General features: G+C 37.9%; 1 protein-coding gene across 3 annotated transcripts in view; it reads right to left on the bottom strand.

Moving 5' to 3' along the window:
• Positions 1-2,606: 2,606 nt before the first annotated feature.
• Positions 2,607-21,477, bottom strand: part of LOC149793125 (protein mono-ADP-ribosyltransferase PARP6-like) — a 33,643-nt gene continuing 14,772 nt past the window's right edge. Inside the window, exons 1-2 of one of the 3 annotated variants that reach the window (XM_089967041.1) lie at positions 6,876-7,013; positions 2,607-4,829 (exon numbers count right to left, since the gene is read on the bottom strand). In XM_089967041.1, coding sequence (XP_089823167.1) covers positions 2,870-4,819 — 1,950 coding nt within the window. In that variant the 5' untranslated portion in view covers positions 4,820-4,829; positions 6,876-7,013 and the 3' untranslated portion in view covers positions 2,607-2,869. Of the gene's footprint in view, positions 4,830-6,469; positions 7,014-21,477 lie in introns of those variants that run through there. The other 2 variants (XM_089967039.1, XM_089967040.1) reach the window with 2 other exon arrangements.

Below are 21,477 nucleotides of genomic sequence, written 5' to 3'. Positions count from 1 at the left end.
TAGGATAAGTGTTTAGTATTCCTCTAGATGCATTTCACCAAGTTTCATGATTCCAGGTCTAACAGTATTTATGCAGCATGCAAGGTCTAACAGAATTTATACAGTATGCAAGGTCTAACAGTATTTATACAGTATGCAAGGTCTAACAGAATTTATACAGTATGCAAGGTCTAACAGTATTTATACAGTATGCAAGGTCTAACAGTATTTATGCAGCATGCAAGGTCTAACAGAATTTATACAGTATGCAAGGTCTAACAGTATTTATGCAGCATGCAAGGTCTAACAGAATTTATACAGTATGCAAGGTCTAACAGTATTTATACAGTATGCAACCAAACCAAACATTATTTGATAGGTGTTTATTTTTTTAATGCAATAGTTTTATTGATCCAAGGGATCAAAAGTGAAGTCAGAGCATCTAATCCAACAGTAAAACAGAGGGTGCTGCATTTAAATTTTGCATGTGCCTGAGTCAGTCAATCAGAAAATGAAAAAAACATGACCAAACTGTAACCTTGGCTAACAGCTAAATAACGGTAGCTCCATGCTAGCACAAAATTCAAGATATGGTTGAAATATGCATGTTGCAATGCTTTTCATTGTAAGTATTTGTTTATCTAAGTATGGTGGAATGCTTTTTATGAAGTATTTGTTGATCTATGCACGATTCAGTGCTTTTCAATAAAAGTATTGGTTCATAAACTGTGTCTTGCAAATAAAATTAGATAATTGGGAGTAAAAATAGGTAACAAAAATTATGGATTTATTAGACAAAGAAATCTAAAAGTTAAAAAAAGTTAAAAGATGTTAAAATACATTGTGGTGTGTGCTATAACTACTAAGTGTCTAACATCCATAGTGTGTCACCTGTGTCTGGCATAAGATAATTTATAAACCAAGTCAAAAGTAAAATCATACTTACATAGGTAAGTTTGTAACAAACCTGTACAGCATGATTACACATACAATATATGTAAGAGTGCAGATAATCAAAACAAAATGCAGACTGAAATAGACTGGTCCAAAATCTGGTATAATTTTTACATTACTGTATTGGCTTTAAAACTTGAGGATTAAATCCCTACAACTAGCATCATATGCAATATGCTCATTAACTCATTCAGTCATGCAATTGTTCAAGTTTGTGTATAGTGAATGTCAGTTTACTGCAAACAAGCAATCTCAGACACAATCATAATATCACAACACTGCCAGGTGACTGACAGTAATTCCTATGGCTTAAAAGAGTTATATCCTGTTTACAAATTTATCTGTGACTGACTCCTGATATGTAAAGGAGTACACTTTAAACTGACAAATTTAGAATGACAGTACTAAACAGAAAAAGCTTCTTGTCACTTAACATTAAAAACTGAAATTAAAGCGAATCATTTTAAAGATAAGCCATTGTTATAGCTATTGTTTATACTGGACTAAATTAAGCTTAGAGTAAATGCATCTCTCTCAACAGTCAGCATCTCGATACTTTGATTGGACAGTCAGCCAACATCTCAATAAGCTGACTGGACAGCCAACCAGCATCTTGATACTTTGACTGGACAGCCAGCCAGCATCTTGATGCTTTGATTAGACAGTCAGCCAACATCTCAATACACTGATTGGACAGCCAACCAGCATCTTGATACTTTGATTGGATAACCAGCCAGCATCTTGATACTTTGATTGGACAGCCAGCCAGCATCTTGATACTTTGACTGGACAGCCAGCCAGCATCTTGATACTTTGACTGGACAGCCAGCCAACATCTTGATACTTTGATTGGATAGCCAACCAGCATCTTGATACTTTGACCCGACAGACAGCCAGCATCTTGATATTTTGACCCGACAGCCAGCCAGCATCTTGATGCTTTGATTGGACAGCCAGCCAGCATCTTGATACTTTGACTGGACAGCCAGCCAGCATCTTGATGCTTTGATTGGACAGCCAGCCAGCATCTTGATACTTTGACTTGACAGCCAGCCAGCATCTTGATGTTTTGATTGGACAGCCAGCCAGCATCTTGATACTTTGATAATTCTATCTAATATTGGTAAGCAGAATCTGTATCTTGTCATAGAAATTAACACACACTTTTGTAAGCCGACAAGTGGGCTGATTGTCCAGTATGTATGAAGTGTCAACAATTGCATGCAGCACTGCACAGTCACCTGATCACCAAATCTCATGGCATCCATCTTTGATCACGACTTGTATGTCTGTTGACAGATCAAATGATTATTTGACCCCCAATGTCAAGACACTTGTACGCTGCAACATTTGGATCACCTCAATATTTGGATCACATCACAATGTAATGTAAGAAATGGAATTCAGTTTCAACACACTATAAATTTGGTACATTGGCTTATTTGAGAGATTTTAACTGTTATGAAAAAGAATCTAATTATTCTAGTTGTTGATATTTAAGGCACCGTACTGAGGCAAAAATCACATACCGTATATACTTGTTTATATGGTGAGTCAAAATAAAAGCAATACAGATCATGATCTGCCGTAGTATAAGCACATACAGATCAGGGTCTATGCTTGTTTTACTTATAAGCGAGTATATATGGTAAATCAAAATCTGAATCACAAGACTAGGTTAATCATTTATTCTGTTGCAGGTGCAATGAAAAAGTTAATAAATACTGTGTCACAACTATATGAGGGATATCATATTATTTGAGAATCCTCAGGAAAGAGCAAAATTAAACAACAGAATACATTATAATTTTGTCTAACATCTAAATCTTAGGCTGTCCTGTTATGGACAGTTTATCATCGAGTACCAGAACCATTACATTCGCTTGAACAGTTTATCATAGAGTACCAGAACCGTTACATTTGCTTGAACAGTTTATCATAGAGTACCAGAACCATTACATTCGCTTGAAGCTTTCTGTGACAAAGCTCTTTGTATTTCATCCAGACAACTTTTCTCCTGTGTATTAATGTCTAAATGACCAATCTGTCCATCTTCATAGATGCAAAAGAAACGTGTGCAGACATGGTCGCTCTCAGGGCAGACCCAAATACCGCTATTTTTTTTCAGTTTTGGGGACAGTATCACTTCGCACAATGCTATACATGTGATATTACTGCTGGTTAGAAACCTGCTGTTCTTTGGGACTGCTTGTTGTTTGTTTATTTTATGTGAACCATAACCCATGCGAGAGTACCCAAATGAAGTTGAGGCATGTGGACTGAGGTAAATACCATTGCCATATGTAGCTCCATTGACCATGAGTTTTGTTCCTGATGCTACGATCAATCCTTTTCGTATGATGGAATGCCAGTTCTCGATACTTGACCCATGAAAGGCAAATGTGCTGCCATACTTTTCTCTTGCAGCTCTGAAAGCAGCTTCTTTGGCAGGTGAGCTGTTTAACAAGAGGAACTGATGTGTAGTATGCATGAATGAGAGTTGCTTATTGACTGGAATTTTCACTATATGTGACAGATTACTAGAAATAATCCACTGCAATAATGGGTAAATGAGAAAATCTATTTCATCTAAGGTTGTCTTCAGATCTGATTGAGGAACTGAACACATTTTCTCCATTTCTAAAAACTTGTCAAGAACATGTTCCACTTTGTCATAGTTTTTATTGTTAGGATGGAAAGACAGCTCAAATTTGTTGCACGGGTCAACTACTGTTGGGAAGGGATCAAATATAATCTCTTTACGAGCCGATTTACATGCAGCTTTTGTCATGGCAACAAGGAGATCCACCACTTCTGCACCAGTAGCAATGTCATCAGCAGCCTCGCTCATTACACCAAGTGTTTGGAAGGCAAACACACATAGTTCTCTTGAGCAGACTGCTGGTTTCAGCATTGCTCCATTTTGAAAGACATGTGGTTCATCACAAACCACACAGTACTCATTCAGTGTCAAAATTCTCTGCCTCACATAACAGAAGAACTGAACTAGAAAACCATCGGTTAGTGGAGGCACTTTCTTGGGACTGCTTCCATTAAAAGTGGAGAGTGGCATCAGATATGTGTCATCTGAATATTGTCCAGCAATGCTTGCCTCCGCTGCTGAAGTAACCATGCTTGTGCTAACTTTGCTGAACAGACTTTTTCTCAAATGTTTAAGATCTGGTGGGTGGGATGACTCAGCTGGCTTTTCAAATGCAGTATAATACTCCAGATCAATTTCTGGGTTGTTAAGCAACAGGTTGGCTGCATCTGTCACATTTCCTCTTGTAATAATGAGAGCATTTCTGGCTATCTCCTTGGAAAAGCCAATGTCCATCAATGCAGTGAGATTTTTGTCTTGAACCAACAAACTTGTTATTTCTAATGAAGAGGCCAACTTGATGGGCACACTCCGTGTTCTGCTTGTGGCTGACTGTTTTGTTCTCTTCAATTCCTCTCCAATAATTTTCCAATTCTCTGACAAGAAAGACTCCAGAATTTTTCTCATCTGACTTCCTACTCCAAACTTAAGTTTTTTTGATGTCTGAAAAACTTCTACCTTTGGAGGCCTTGAAGCTTTTACATAATCTGATAGTGACAGATGCAGACAAATTACAAGCGGTTCATCTTTTTTAACTCTCCAGGCATCTGCGGTTTCCTTATCTAAAAATGACAATGGAAGATGAAATTCTATGTCAATTTCTCTAATTGCAGGAACAAGTCTATACTGGAATGCTGACTGCCCGTAAATTAACAGCAGTCTCTCCATGTCATCATATAGTTGTGGGTTGATGGTGCAGTCTGAGTCACTCTCATCATAAAAATAATTCAATTCCTCCTCCTCCACCTTATTGTCAGAATCATATCCTGCATCTGCAGATTCCATTATGATTGGCCTGAAAAAAAGAGCCAATAATAAAAACATATTTTTGCAAAATACTGAATTAAATTATAACGAAAAAAGTTACAATCTGTTAAATAATAAATTTCCTAGTGGCAGTTGACATTCATGACCTTGAAATCTGATGTATTTTTTTTATTCCTTTTGAGTTGGAATATTATGAATTCATACTGATTCAATTTATTATATAATGTTTGCATTAATGTCAGAGGGTCAAATAAAAATACGTGCCCCATATACGTGACAGTAGCATAAGTGTCACCTAGCAATGTAAAATCTGAGTGCTGTTCTTAAACTTTGTTTACTAATAAAACATGGTGAAATTTGTTTTTACAAGACAATATGCTTTAATTGAGTCACAACTAGCATGTGGCACGATGCATTCTTCAACCTGTTTCATAAATTTTACATCTCAAGAACTCCAGCATGATTCACTTCAAGGACTGAAGGCAAGGATGCTATCTTTCTTACACAAGTTTCTAGTTCAACATCAGTTTCAATACACCCATAAAGCATGCTGTATTTGTCCAATGATAACCCCACACTAATTTTGTTTGCAAAATGCTGGCAAATGTTCATTTATGATACATTTATTAGATATATCAAAGCTTTTAGGCAAACTTAATCGGTTGTCCCCCAGATCTTAGCCTAGGCAAAATGCTGCACACAAAGTTTCCTGATAATCTCTAAAACACAGTTTCCTGATAATCTCTAAAACACAAAGTTTCCTGATAATCTCTAAAACAGTTTGAAAGATAATTAAATCAAAAGTATAACAGAGAGGATGGAAACAAGTTTGTTAAAGGGGGGATAACTCTTAAAATCCTGACCAGACAGAGACCATTCTTTTGCAAGACAAATTATCTGATCATGTTACTTGAGCTTGTATTGTTTCATGAAGACACTGCAAATCCTTATGGGATATGAGAGTATAAATGCAATTTATTAAGAAGTAACTCTAAACCTACTATGCTGACAAAAGCTTAGTCTTAAATAGATATCTCGGGGTTGATAAAAAATTATTTTTTATCCACTTATCCAGGACTAGTGGTCTCAGAAAATTCACTTGGCCCTCCTATCTTTTCATTTGTCTCAAAATTTAAATAACTTGCCTAGATTTCATGAGATTATGCAATTTAATCTAAAGATAGAACATCAAAAATTATGTGCAAGACATTAATTTTGCTTCCTCAGAGGTTTAATATTTCAGTTTACGACTTTAAGGTTATCTTATACACACACTTTCTTGCTTGGATACACTGGCATTGGTACTTACATCTGAAAGAATGGAAATAAATTTACTGGAATTCAGACTTTCCCTAAATTAACAAGATTTAATCGTAAAGGACAGAATAAAGTCTCATGCCCAGTCTATTCCTGTAATTAACAGCAAGTTCGATACCGTTTTTTGTTTTTTCTCCTGGTGTGCACACGGTACTTCTCATTAAAAAAAATTGTTTTCTGTAGTGGAATAGTGAATAGGATTTGATATAGAGTTCTCACTTGTGTTTTGCGCTAGATATGACCGTCACCAAAAACCGGTGTAATGTGTATGTAGGTGTGTTCCGGAAAGATTGGCATTCAGCAATATTGCACACTGAAACGAACTGGTGACATGAAACCCGCAAAAATTACCTCAGATTACTCATATATGACTCGTACTGGTGGACCCTGTCTGTCTTACTATATGAATGAGGCAGAGTTAGTAGCTTCCGAACAGATCGTTCCACAAACTGACCCCCGAGCTCCTAATCCCGTCCATGAAGGTACTTGGCCATAATCAATCGCTTGTTTTACACCAGATTTATTTTTTATAATCATCATGCCATAGTTGACTTTTCTGGGTTACACCAAACTGAAGTTACAGGCTCCATTACGTAAGAATTGTGCATAGTTTACCTGCCGAGAGAAAGATACGCCTACCTAGTTGTACAACTTTCGGTATTTACACAGGCATGGAGATAACAGTGTATGCCACTCTACGAAACATTCCTTCATTAATCTGAGAATAGTAGTAGATACAAAGGTAAGTTCTATATACCATTTACTCAAATCAACTTTTTTGGAATCCTGTTATATGAAAGAACTGCACGTGCGTTTACACAACATCCACTCTATTTTAAATCCGAAAGTAGAAAATTTTCCTACTTCCTGAGCGCTTTTGTGGCACACGTAACGCGTGAGCGTAAAATGATTGGCCCAAAAGTTACTAGATAACATCAAAATGACTGCAATACATACCATTTCGGTTAGAAAAAGTAAATAATGAATCCACAAAATTTAAGTTATTTAGTTGCTAATAATAGAAATACTTTTTTAGCGAATCATTATATGTCAATTTATTGTATTAATAAGGAAGTTAAAAAGACAAAATAGCCCCCCCCCCCCTCCACCGCGTATAATAAATTCGAAATCAATTGACTTCATCTTACACAAAAAAGGCACGGCTTATCACTCAGATTATATTCAAATACTCTCAAATGTACTAAAATACACTCAAATATACCATGAAACATATGTACCAATGTATATGTAAATTTTTTAATCGTTTACCGATGAATATGAAGACCTTTATAAGCCTCCACTTTGTTACAAAATGTGGACGTGACTTACCTACACTATTATCGACCATGAGTACGTGACATGTCTAATTACCAATTCAAATAGACTGGATACGCTTTATGTCCGTAAATGGTTGTTGTTGTTGTTTTTGTGGGGGTTTAACGCCATTTTTCAGCACACGATAGGCTATGCATGGCGACCAGTATTAATGGTGGAGGAAGAACCCGGGAAAACCCCGGGAAGAACCACCGACCCACGAGAAGCTACTGGCAAGCTTTCTCACATACCCACATTGACCGAATCCTAGACTCGAACCCACGCAGACAGAGATGAGATGGCAGTGATCCGTAACGGAGAGCACTTTAGACCACTCGGCCACTCGGGGCCCCCGTAAATGGTTGTTGTTGTTGTGGGGTTTAACGCGAGTTTTCAGCACACGATAGGCTATGCATGGCGGCCAGTATTAATGGTGGAGGAAGAACTCGGGAAAACCCCAGGAGAAACCACCAACCCACGAGAAGCTACTGGCAAGCTTTCTCACATACCCACATTGGCCGTCCGTAAATGATATACGCAAGATTAAAATGGAAGGATACAATTGTTTCATGTACCTTTATTTCTTTTCTTTCTTTTTTTTTTTTTTGAAACATAAAAGAGTAATAAAGAATATAATGGAGAATTTATAATTATTATTGAAAGTCATGGAATCTTTAATTAAGAGGTACGTTATCGACATCTTACTTACATTCTGACTGGTTTTCTTTTTTGATCAATTGATGTTATAACATCATAAAACTAACAAAGACATCAAACCAATAAAAACTGGACTGAAGCATGGTCTTAGATCTGAAACATGTATTGAAACAAACTTACCTGACAATATTCAGACATCTGTTCATTATATAATTAATGACATATATGTATGTAGTTCATTAGAAAAAGAATTAGTTGTATGGATGAATACAAGAACTGTTTTGCAATGATTAGAAACATGTTCTCATTGAAGCCTTCATTTTTTTAAGACTCATTACACTGATACTTTTATATATTTGTAATAATTAGTGTAATAATTAGTCTAATAATTGGTGTAAAATATTTTCAGCGAAAACCTAATTTCTTTTTTGTAACTCGTTACACCGAATAGTGTAAATTTTGTACTTCAGACAATTTTGATTGGGAAATTCTGATTTTCTTTGTCTTTACGTTTATCCAGTGAACGAGGTTTGCATATTTAATTGGTTAATTATTCACTGTATTGAGACATAAAAAGTGATGTATTATAATTTGTAACAAATCTAGTTTACAGAAAAAAATCTCCGACTTTCGCCAAAATTGTTTTTTTTTTACTTTATCATGAATTTATAGCAAAATGGGCACATAAGATTATTTTTTCACCTTGTAAGTTAAGAAACTATTTTTATTTGATGAAAAATCCATTCAAAATGTTAAATAAATTAAACAATAAATTATCGTAGATTTCAAAAATTGAAAATTTTTATTGTTGGGCAAGTAGAGTAGCGACCAGCCGCAGAATTAAAAAAACATGTCCGATCTTGTCACTGTGCGAAAAGGTACTATGTCAATTCGAAGCGAAAGCGGTAAGAAAATAAGTATAGCCAATGAAATCGTTTATGATGAGTGATGCATTGTTTTTTTTTTTAAAGGTAGAGTGGCAAAATAATGCCAACGCAAGAGCGCTGTTACCATTACAGTACAGACAGATTGGAGTGTAAACGTACAAACCCTTTGTTGCGTATTGTACCATTTCTTCTTGTCACATCAAATATTAAACGGCCACAGGACTGGTTCGCGTTTTGAAACTGACAAAGATTTTTAATCTTACTCAAACATTTTGACAAGCACACTCACGTTGTCGAGTAGCGTAGTTTTCTGGAGTACGCACGTGTCCCAGCGACACAGTGCCGTCTCTAGCTCTCTTGAAGACACCAACTGTCTATTTTATTTTACTTGCAACTATTTTCTTTCGTGGTAGGGTTTGAATCGAAGGGTCGTCGTTGGGTTCCTATATGCTTGGCTTTCACTTGCCTTGTGAAATATACCAATTCATTGTCACAACAAGAGGTAGAGAGGGTATATATGGAAAAAATGAACTTAGTTAAATCATTTCTGAATCAGCAATCGAGATGAAATGATCGCACGACTTCAGTGAGAGAGAAGAAGAACGTAAGAGGCAGCGAAGTGACGTATCGCCTCACACACGAAAAGAAGTGTTCGCTCAAATAGAAGACATGAGCGAACCTGAACCAACACCTTCCACGTCTGCGACCAGACAGAGAGAGTCTACTCCAAACCAAAGTTCACCAGTCAACCCTAAAAAGTACTATCACATTCGAGAGACGGAAAAGCGCTCCTCTAGAAAATTTAGAACCACGGCTTACACCTACACGGTGAAGTTTAAAGATTTCAAGTCCGACGTATCGTTGGAGAAAGCAGAAGGGTTCATCACCGAGATGTGGGATTCTTTGCTCACCACACTCAAGCGACAATGTCAACCCAAAGAAGACGATCGCTTGACACTATCCATACAACACGGCAGCTTGAAATCCCCTGTTTGGATCGAGTTTAGCAGACCCGCAGAACTGACCCCTTCCAAAGTCATGGACAAGATACAACAGGTGCAACAATCCAATGACAAGTTTGACATCACCGATGGTAAAGCCACAATGAAAATGGCTCACGTCTCTCTTCCTCAAGGGACAGGACGCAAAAAGGTATTATTGGTGAACGACCTTCGCAGCACCAAAAAGAGTCTCGTCCAAATTAATAACCCTCAAGACCAGATGTGCTTAGCCCGAGCCATCGTGGTGGGACGAACCTATGCCAACAAGAACGACACGGCATAATGGAAAAGAGCCTGGAAAACTATTCAACAATCGGACCGATCCAAACAACGAAACGAAGCAGAACTCCTGTTGCAACAAGCTGGCCTGTCCAAAGACACACCCTGTGGCATTCCTGAAATGCAAAAATTGCAAGATGTCCTAGCTCCACGCTACACCTTGAACGTGCACCCTCAAGAAGTGCGTTGGCCTCTGTTGTTTCGAGGCCAAGATTTTAAGGATGGAAAATACATTCACCTTTATCATCACGATGAACATTTCGATACCATTACCAGCATCACTGGATTCTTGGGATATGTTTATTATTGTGAGAAATGTGACTATGGCTATAAAAAACGAGAACAACACAAACATTGTGGATCGAAATGCTCAGGATGTTTGGCCTCTCAACCCTGTCTGGACGAAGGACAAGAACGAGTGCATTGTCCAGCTTGTCAGCGCACGTTTGTCAGTCCTACCTGTTACCAACAACATTTGAAAACACAAGGTTCACAGAAGAAATGCGCTTGTCAGCTGCTGAGATTGCGCCCCGCGTGTGGACAAGGCATACGTAACAATAGTGCCAAGGCACACGTACCTTCAGGAAAGAAAAAATGTCACATTTGTCACCACATCGTGGACTTGGAACATCAATGTTACATGCAAAAATACCAACCCCAACAAGAGGAAGATGACGGTCACAAGAAGAAGAAGAAAGGCAATTTCATCTTTTTCGATTTCGAATGCATGCAAGAGACTGGCATTCACATTCCTAATTTCTGCGTGGCTCATCGAGCGTGCGAGAAGTGTATTCAAGAACCTATCTTCAGTTATTGCCCTCACTGCAGCAAAATTCCCGGAGGGCGTGAAAAAATCTTTCGAGGAACAAAGACGCCAGACGATTTTGCCAAATGGGTCTTAGACCCCATCGACAAGACATGGAGCAAAGAGGACATCGAACGTTACCGAGATTGTCATCGCCATGCCACAGTGATGGCTCACAATTTCTCCGGGTACGATGGACAGTTTCTTTTGAGGTACTATACGGAACATGGCACCGAACGTCCTAAAGTCACTTTGAACGGAGCCAAAATGATTTTCGTGCAAGTGGGACAAGTGCAGTTTAAAGATTCGATGAGTTACTTAGCCATGCCTTTGAGTCGAATGCCTAAAACGTTTGGAATGACAGAAATGGCTAAAGGTTATTTTCCTCACTTTTTCAATACGGAAGCCAATCAACACGCCGTTCTACCCCATTTGCCTGAGGCTCACTATTACGACCCCGACAACATGCGTACCGAACAACGAGAAGATTTCTACGCTTGGTACCAGGCTCATGCCTCCGACCCCTTCGACTTTCAGGAAGAAATGTTAAAGTATTGTCGTTCCGACGTGGACATTTTACGACGTTGCTGTGGAAAATTTCGAGAACTGTTCATGGAACACGGAGGGGTCGAAGCTTGCACCATTGCCAAAGCGTGTTCCTTAGTGTACCGCCAACGAGTCATGCCTCAAAAGACCGTGGCTGTCATCAGTCCTCAAACGACCAACTATGTCAAACGTCAATACTCGGTCAAAGCCCTACGCTGGTTACATTACTTGTGCGACAAGGAAGACAAATGGATTCAGCATGCCGGCAACGGAGGAGGCGAAAAGACCATCGGAACGTATTCGATCGATGGCTGCGACTTAAAAAACCCCAAGATCATGTACGAGTTTAACGGTTGCTTATTTCACGGATGTCCCGTCTGCTACCCTGATCGTGACACTAAAAATCAGTTTTTACAACGGACCATGGAAGACCTGTACCAGGACACTTGTCAGCGACGCTTGAAATTAGAACAGCAAGGATACCAAGTGGTGGAAATGTGGGAACACGAATACGATCACCGTTTGAAAATCGATCCCGAGTTTAAACGCCTCGTGGAAAGTTACCAGTTCATGGACCCGCTGAACCCGAGGGATAGTTTGTACGGAGGAAGGACAATGCCACCTGTTTGCTGTACCAAGCCGACGAAGAGAAAGGAGAAGAAATCAAATACTTGGATGTGTGTTCGCTGTATCCTTACGTGTGCAAATATTGTCACTTTCCTACAGGGCACCCGCGATTGCTGACGGAACACATCGACCTGGTCAACATTCGACAATATGAAGGCTTGATCAAGTCCAAAGTTTTGCCTCCGACGAACCTATACCATCCCGTCTTACCTCACCATTGTCAAGGCAAACTGATGTTTCCCTTGTGCCGTACTTGTGCCGAAACGTGCAACCAAGATCAGCCTTGTCAGCACACCCAGGAAGAACGGGCCTTGACGGGAACCTGGGTCAGCGTAGAATTGTTCAAACCTATGGACATGGGATACCAACTGTTAGACGTGTACGAAATTTGCCACTTTCCCAAGACAGAACAATACCACAAGGGTGACCCCGCTCAGAAAGGCATTTTCGCAGACTACGTGGATGCCTTTTTGAAACTGAAGCAAGAAGCCAGCGGCTGTCCTTCCTGGTGTCACACTCCCGAAGACCAAATAAAATTCAAAGACAAATACCGGGAACAAGAAGGCATCACTTTAGACCACATCGAGAAAAACGAAGGCAGGCGATCGTTTGCCAAAGTGATGTTAAATTGCTTGTGGGGAAAAATGGCACAACGACCGTGTTTACCCCAGACGGAATATTTGACAGAACCTTCCCGCTACTTCCAGATGATTCACGACAAAACCAAATTCATCAAACACGTGGACGTCGTTCGCGAGGATTTGATCTTGGTCAATTACAAAGAAGATCTGGACTTTGTACAAGCCGACGCATTTGGAAATGTCATCATTGCGGCTTACGTGACAGCTCATGCTCGCTTAGAATTGTACGAAGCTTTAGAACTGTTAGGGGATCGCGTCCTGTACTTTGACACGGACAGTTGCATCTACATCGATCGAACGGGTCAGCAACACCCTAACATCGAAGGAGACCGTTTAGGAGCCTGGACAGATGAACATCCTGACGACAAGATTCTAAGTTTCGCGAGTGGCGGTCCTAAAAATTACGGCTACGAATACCGGGACCCACAAGGAGAAGTGCACACAGAGTGTAAAGTGAAAGGATTGACTCTGAATTATCGTACCAGTCGTGTGGTCAGCTTTGGCGTATTGAAAGAAGCCTTGCAGTCTGGAGAGGATGAAAACGTTAAAGTAACCACCTACCAGCCGAACAAGATTGTACGTTTACCCACTCATCACATCGTCAGTCGACCCTTGGGAAAAGTCTATTAAATCGTGTACCAGAAGCGAGAGCGACTTCCCAACCACTTTACTTTGCCGTACGGTCACATCAATATTGGTCAGCATATAAAAAAGGACAACGTCCAAGACCGAACAGTTCATTGTCACTACTAAGACCAATCGAGAAAAAATGAATCCCTTCAAACAGCAAGTATAGAGCGTAAGACTCAAGTCCAACGAGAAACTCGGGTGTGATTCTTTGCCTCACTATCACATCACCAATGCAGTAACACATCTTAGCTATTTATGTACTAACGCCATGACAAACTACGTGCAACCAGTGAAACTTTTGGACCACAAAACTTTACCTTATGGACATACTGATATCACCCAGTATAAAAAGGGACGACTTCCAAGAACGACACTTCATTGCGAGGACAAGCAACGAGAAAGATGAATCACTCTACGCAGATGAAAAAAGAGAAGGAACAAACATCACTGACCTCTTTCACTACCATACCGTCACAGCAAAGTGCGTCCAAGAAGGGAAAGGATTCAGTAGACCTACAGGAGTATTTTAGCATCCAAATGACTCAGACAGCGACCTCAAGAATATTTAGAACGACAACTTACACCTACAAGGTGAAATTTAGAGACTTCGCGTCTGACATTTCAGCCGAGGTAGTAGCAGGTTTCATTACGGATCTACTTGACTCATTGTTAAAGGAACTCAAATGTCATTGCCAAGTCAAAGATCGAGGTCGTTTGAGCCTATCTATGTATCACGGCAGTTTGAACTCACCTGTATGTCTCGGATTTAGCACACCTGCAGAAATAACTTCTTCCAAACTTTTGAGGGCTATTGAAGACGTGCAGTCGATGAGAGGAAAATTTGACATCACCGAAGGAAAAGTAACCATTCATATGGTATACGTTGTACCTCCATTGGAAGAAGACGATGACTGCACTTAATCTGCTTACTGATAAGTGTACCTAGCACGATGGATATAACAGCCGATTTACGAATGAAACGGATTAAATGATGGGAAACACCTACGCTGGGACACAAGTGCTAGCTGACCAGATTTTTAACAACGTGTGAGACGAATAGAGAGAGAAACATGAACTTTGTCCTATTTGATTGCATGTTACTTGCTTTGTGTTAGCTTTTTCTTATAAATGAACATTAAATGTAAACAGGTTTACTAGAGCCAAGAACTAAATAACTAGTAAATAGGTTTGTTTGATGTAGAAATGCTTATGTATTAAATGGATAGTGCTTAGACCAAAGCACAGGCCAGAGAGCCCATGTATATACTTGAATAAATGTTTTGAACCCATACAATAGACTTTTCTTTTTTGAGCCTCTATTCTCTCTGTGAGGTTTTCTTTAGAACATTTCTGTCGTCTTTTCTGTGTGTTTAAATGTGTATTTGTATGTTTGTCCCTATCTACCCTTTGTCCTTACAAATACATTAAAATTCCTATAAAATGTTTTGACCCTATAAACCTCATGACGTCACCCAATGTTCAATTCCCATTGACATCCAGGTGACATTCCCATGTTAAATTCCCACTGACGTCAAAGTGCAAAGTGACATTCCCATGTTAAAGTCCCATTGATGCCAAAGTGTAAACCCCTATTTTAACGCTAAAGTCCATTGACGCTAAGGTGACCCCATATACTACTAACTTGATTCTTGAAAATGACGCAAGTAGTGACAAAGATGATGTAATAAACCTTAGAGTTTGTTCTTTTAGTGGATGCGCTAAAGCACATCGATTTCCATAATGCATCGAGAGACAACAAAACGGGTACAAAACACGAATCATCAACAAAAAAGGAAGGAAATAGTCAAAAATATTAAAACAACGTGGCCGATGTGCACTGCATGGACTAAGTACCATCCTTTCATTCAAGAAATTGTGCACTGCATGGATAAAGAACCATCCTTTCATTCAAGAAAGTGTGCACTGCATGGACTAAGAACCATCCTTTCATTCAAGAAATTGTGCACTGCATGGACTAAGAACCATCCTTTCATTCAAGAATGTGTGCACTGCATGGACTAAGAACCATCCTTTCATTCAAGAAATTGTGCACTGCATGGACTAAGAACCATCCTTTCATTCAAGAAAGTGTGCACTGCATGGACTAAGTGCCATCCTTTCATTCAAGAAATTGTGCACTGCATGGACTAAGTGCCATCCTTTCATTCAAGAAATTGTGCACTGCATGGACTAAGTACCATCCTCTCATTCAAGAAATTGTGCACTGCATGGACTAAGAACCATCCTTTCATTCAAGAAAGTGTGCACTGCATGGACTAAGTACCATCCTTTCATTCAAGAAATTGTGCACTGCATGGACTAAGTGCCATCCTTTCATTCAAGAAATTGTGCACTGCATGGACTAAGTACCATCCTTTCATTCAAGAAATTGTGCACTGCATGGACTAAGAACCATCCTTTCATTCAAGAAAGTGTGCACTGCATGGACTAAGTACCATCCTTTCATTCAAGAAATTGTGCACTGCATGGACTAAGTGCCATCCTTTCATTCAAGAAATTGTGCACTGCATGGACTAAGTACCATCCTTTCATTCAAGAAATTGTGCACTGCATGGACTAAGAACCATCCTTTCATTCAAGAAAGTGTGCACTGCATGGACTAAGTACCATCCTTTCATTCAAGAAATTGTGCACTGCATGGACTAAGTGCCATCCTTTCATTCAAGAAATTGTGCACTGCATGGACTAAGAACCATCCTTTCATTCAAGAAATTGTGCACTGCATGGACTAAGTACCATCCTTTATTTCTTATACCAAGAAGCAAATGATGGAACGCAATATTTTAAAATATCAAAATCTGGATTGTTATGAATCAAGAGAACAGTTAACATAGTCCAATATTATAATACAAATTTTGTATATAAATATCTAAGACTAATCGGAAAGGACACATGTGACAGCCCTCTATTTTTAGGCTTATGGTTTTTGCATCGCGATGCATCATACATGACTTACAGAAGAAATGTTTCACTATATTTCTGTTAAATTGGAATCTTATGTAATACATGCCATAGGCTTTGGAATATCTATACTCATGGAAGTTGACAAAGAGGAAGAAAAATCATTTTCTAAAGCCATTGGACATTCTTTCAGGGATCAACCATAGTGCTTTGCAGCAAACATTGACACGACAGTTGAAACCTTTACATTACACATCATGTTACCATTGATCGAACTTCGAGAAACTTCATAATGGAAAGTATATTTTGGTGACCATAGCTAGTTAATGCCAACGATACTGTTGAATTTGAGGTATTTTTACTGAAATGAATTCACTTACAAACAATTAAAAGTTTATAAATTACTTCACCAGAACCTACAAATCATGTATGGTCCAGAACGTTTTTAGAGCAAGGCAGAAGAAACTCGATGAAAAGTTATGAAAAAATAACAATACAGAATCAATAAATAAGGCAACGAAACTTGGTCTGGGTTGTAAACCACAAAGTACCCCAGAGCTGATAGGAAAATTGTTGGATGTCGTTAACCTGCATGATGCCAAAAGGGCACTATGACTCTAGAAACTTGAGACTTTAATAATTATTATGTGCTAGTGTAGTTGTGGAGATCAAAACCTCCAGAACAAAAAAGGAGTTAGTTTAGGAATTTCCTAAAAGACAATAAATACAAAACACAACCAGAGAAAATATTTTCAGCAGACGGGAACTTTTTGTTGCCAAATGAAGCAAGCAAAGAGGAAAAAATCATTAAGAACCCCGTGCAATGAAAACGCGGCCTAAATGAAAGAGCAAGAACAAAGATAAATTGACTTCCGAATATTGTATAACTGATATGCACGGTGAAGAAATTCCAAAGAAAATTTGTTTTAGTAAGGAATTATGACCTTAAATAATAATAATAATAATAATAGATTTCTGTTTTGATCTTTATCTAGAAAGAATAATTATAAATGCATGAGGACATACCAGCTACATATACTCTGGTACTATCCCAACTTTCAACCGTAATTACTCTTAGAGAGACTTGATACGCTAAAGTAGCAGTTGATGAACACACACACACACACACACACACACACACATATATATATATATATATATATATATATATATATATATATATATATATATATATATATATATATATATATATATATATATATATAACGCAAATGCCAATGTGTAATGAAATGGATTTTGATAAATGTATAGAACATATTAATCATTAACAAGTAGAAAAATACAAAAATAAATAAATAAATGCTGAAATCAGTTCACACGGATTCCACATGAGGTTTAAAGCAGATTCCGTTTGACGACTACGCCCATCGTCACACGATCAGTAAAACAGTGACAGCAACAGATTCCTATTTGTATATTTTTAAATATTTTAACTAAATATAACTTTTTTATGACACCAATATCACAATATAAATATACTTGTAATATTCAAAATATTGTATCTGAGTGTATTTGATGATATTTGAATGTATTTAAGTAGATTTCAGTGTATTTTAGTAGAAAGATACATTTACCAGACAAATGTATAATTCCTTCATGGAACAGCATTCCTAAGGTTTATTTCGAGTGAGTCCTAAGCAGTAACGTACTTTTGCATCGACTACTGTTCTAAAATTAATGAATGAATATGTCGTCCAGTCGCATACACTATATCTCTATGTATGTAAAGCAAGTTATATGCGAGCACATCTTTGTCTCGGCAGGAAAAATTCGCTCAATTCTCACGTTTCGTAACTTCATTTTGGAGCATTTCAGGAAAGACAACTATGGCTTATGAATAGAAAATTATATCAGAAGTTGTTGTTGTTGTAGGGTTTAACGCCATTTTTCAGCACACGATAGGCTATACATGGCGGCCAGTATTAATGGTGGAGGAAGAACCGGGGAAAACCCCGGAAAGAACCACCGACCCACGAGAAGCTACTGGCAAGCTTTCTCACATATCCACATTAGCCGAATCCGAGACTCGAATCCACGCAGACAGAGGTGAGATGGCAGTGATCCGTAACGAAGAGCACTTTAGACCACTCGGCCACTCGGGGCCCCTATATCAGAAGTAAAGAAGCTATAGGCTATTTCCCAGTGCCTACTTTTAAGTGATTTGAGCAAAGCAAGAAATTCTTCAAGTCACAGATCAAAACTTGTCAGCTCTTAATTAGATTCTAATGGAAGAGCCCATAGATATAGACGGTATGCGGACAACTTTCAAGTTTGAATAGAGGATGACACATTTAAGATGACTGCACTAAAAACAATTGAAAGATAGAACTGAAACACAAATTTTTCTTAACAAGACTTATTTAATTGGTATTTATTTCTTACAGTGTTGCCGCCAGTAAGTATTACCAACATTTTCATTCATTTATATTTCAGTGTGTATCGTTATTCACAGTGTACTGAGTTTTTAAAAAAGAAAATTTAACAGAAGATCAGAGTTCTTATCAAAAGTTGCAAATATGATGATGTTGATTCCAAATTTCTTAGCGTTAGCCAACGTTTTTTTAAACAATAAAATGAGCAGTATATTAAGTATTCATTTACCAATTTTTAACAATTTTACTTAGGTTCAGCAAATAGGAGCCCTTTTTTGTTTTTTTGGTGTTTTCTATAAGGATATAATTTGAGTCTCAGCTGCTGCTACTTTGTAAGTGGGTCAGTGAGTTGTCTGGATGCATCAAAGAAAAGGAATGGTTGTTGTACAAGTAAAATTAATGAAGTGGTTGTTGTACTAGTAAAATAATGAAAAATGAGTAAAGTTAGATTTACCACTATTGTATGAGTATGCCTAACAAGCTCTGTGTGTGTGTGTGTGTGAGCGTGCGAGATAGAGAAAGAGATAGAGAGAGGAGTTAGACAGACAGACAGAGACAGAGAGAGCACTGTTATCTTTTTCAGAAACTAATTCTCAAGCATGTGTTAGACATGAATGAGTTGCATTTTATATTCCAATTTTGGAGGTAACTTTACATGAAGCTGTACGTTCCTAAGTGATATGTGAATTCTGATCCCCCACAATCCACAAAATTAAGTTTTTATAAGTCTGCTAATTTAAAATCTAACATAAAAAGCTTGCAGTAATTCTTTATATTAATGTATTTCTTTGTTTTAACAAATCTTTACGTGGTACTTAGCAGGATGTATATATAAATCTTTCATTTAGTCAGAAGTCATTCACAGACATGTTTACGATTTGTCAAAATTCATTGTATTCAAAATCATTTTCAAAGAATAATTTTTAAAGTCATTCTACCGCCCTCCCCGCCCAAAGATTTCCACAAATTTTCAAGGAGTGTTTTATTTTCTTAAAGAAATCAAACTGTTTCCATTGTTTGTTATTTATCACTGCAAAAATGGGTACATAAATAGAATAAAAAGAACCCCAACAAAACACAAAAGTTAAAAAAAATTAAAATTAAAAAAAAAAATGCGCCACTACAACAAAGGGACACTACTCTATCAGATAACTATATTTGTTTCTTGATTATTTTATGGAAAATATGCATGAAACAAATACTCTGTTGTTGGTGTTGTTGTTGTTGTGGGGTTTAACGCCATTTTTCAGCACACAATAGGCTATACATGGCGGCCAGTATTAATGAAAATATGCTGTATTTTAAAAGTTAAATTTGATAAAATTTTATATCTTTTGTATTTCTGCACATAAATTCAGTGAGTTTGGGGAAATTTCAAGGACTTTTCAAGGACAAAAACAACTTTCAAAATTCAACGAGCTTTCAAGGAAATCCCGCAAATTGAAGGAGTATCCAATGTTGTACAAATCAAGTTTATCTTCATGAAGATTTTGTGCAGAGCTTTCGTCAGTTATAGAAACCTATTTTTAATTGTACCATGTAGCCATTGTTGTGTTGATGTGTTGTTATAAGTTCAAATATAAATATCTAAAAACTGCAAATCTAATTTTCAAAATGTCAGAGGGGCAACTTCTCCTCTGTGTCAAAATCATGAAGAAATCAATGCTGGTTACACCTGCACAAGATATAGCAGAGGACAACACTGGGACCAAATATTTATTTGGGTATGGCGGTTGGAGATTTTATTTTGAACGAGTATATTTAGTTTTCTTTTGCCTCAACATACTTTTTTTAAAAAAAAGCAATATAATGAATTGTCTCAAAATCTGAGTAAGAGTAGTTTTTCGAAGCTATTTGTGGGTCAAAAATGTTTATGAAAAAGTCCCCCACCAACCCACCAGTCAAGATTGAAAGAGCAAGTGTCGCGGGACCTTCAGTATCTTTAGATATAAATCAACATGATGTAATCCGGTGATATCACCACTGCATCGGTCTAATAATGTACGTGGTCCGCCTAGATTGTTATCGACCTACAACATTACCCACCCCAGCCTAACTGATAGCGGCTTATCTTTTTTTCATTAAGAATTACCTGTTAGATGCTAGTTTTTGTTCCTCCAGATATCCCGACGAAGCCCTGCCGGCATTTGAATTTTTATCCATTTCAGCCGAAGGAGATAAGTTAGCATCCATATTCACTTTAAACTTTGGTTATTGGACAATGCCCTGTCGGATTTACTACCAAGCAACAAATGATAAATAAGGGCACGATCCAGCTTAGCAAGCTTTGGCAAAACATGTCCGAACACAGGGTAGCTACATGTTCCAATTGCCAGAACCCATATGACTGATCAGCCAAGCGTAGCGATGCAGCTTGATCAGTGGAAATAAATGAACCGTAAACACCATTTAAATACAAGAATTTAATTTTTAAATATTTTATTTCATCCAACCTGTAAAACAAACATTATAGCAAGCAATACCCCGCCGACATTAGAAAGATTCACGTATTTGATCATGCGTTAATTGTTTTATGTCCTCTCCGTTATAATGGGCTGAGATGTACTGAGTGGCAAATTGACCCAACCAATAAGTATATCTTTGGTTACGGTATGCTGTTCAGTGCCTTGGAAATTATGTATAAACATTTGTATATG

Source organism: Sinohyriopsis cumingii, chromosome 8 (assembly GCF_028554795.1).
Source record: "Sinohyriopsis cumingii isolate HCF-2022 chromosome 8, ASM2855479v2, whole genome shotgun sequence".
NCBI classification, from domain to species: Eukaryota; Metazoa; Mollusca; class Bivalvia; order Unionida; family Unionidae; genus Sinohyriopsis; species Sinohyriopsis cumingii.
This window is presented reverse-complemented; position numbering and strand designations above follow the sequence as displayed.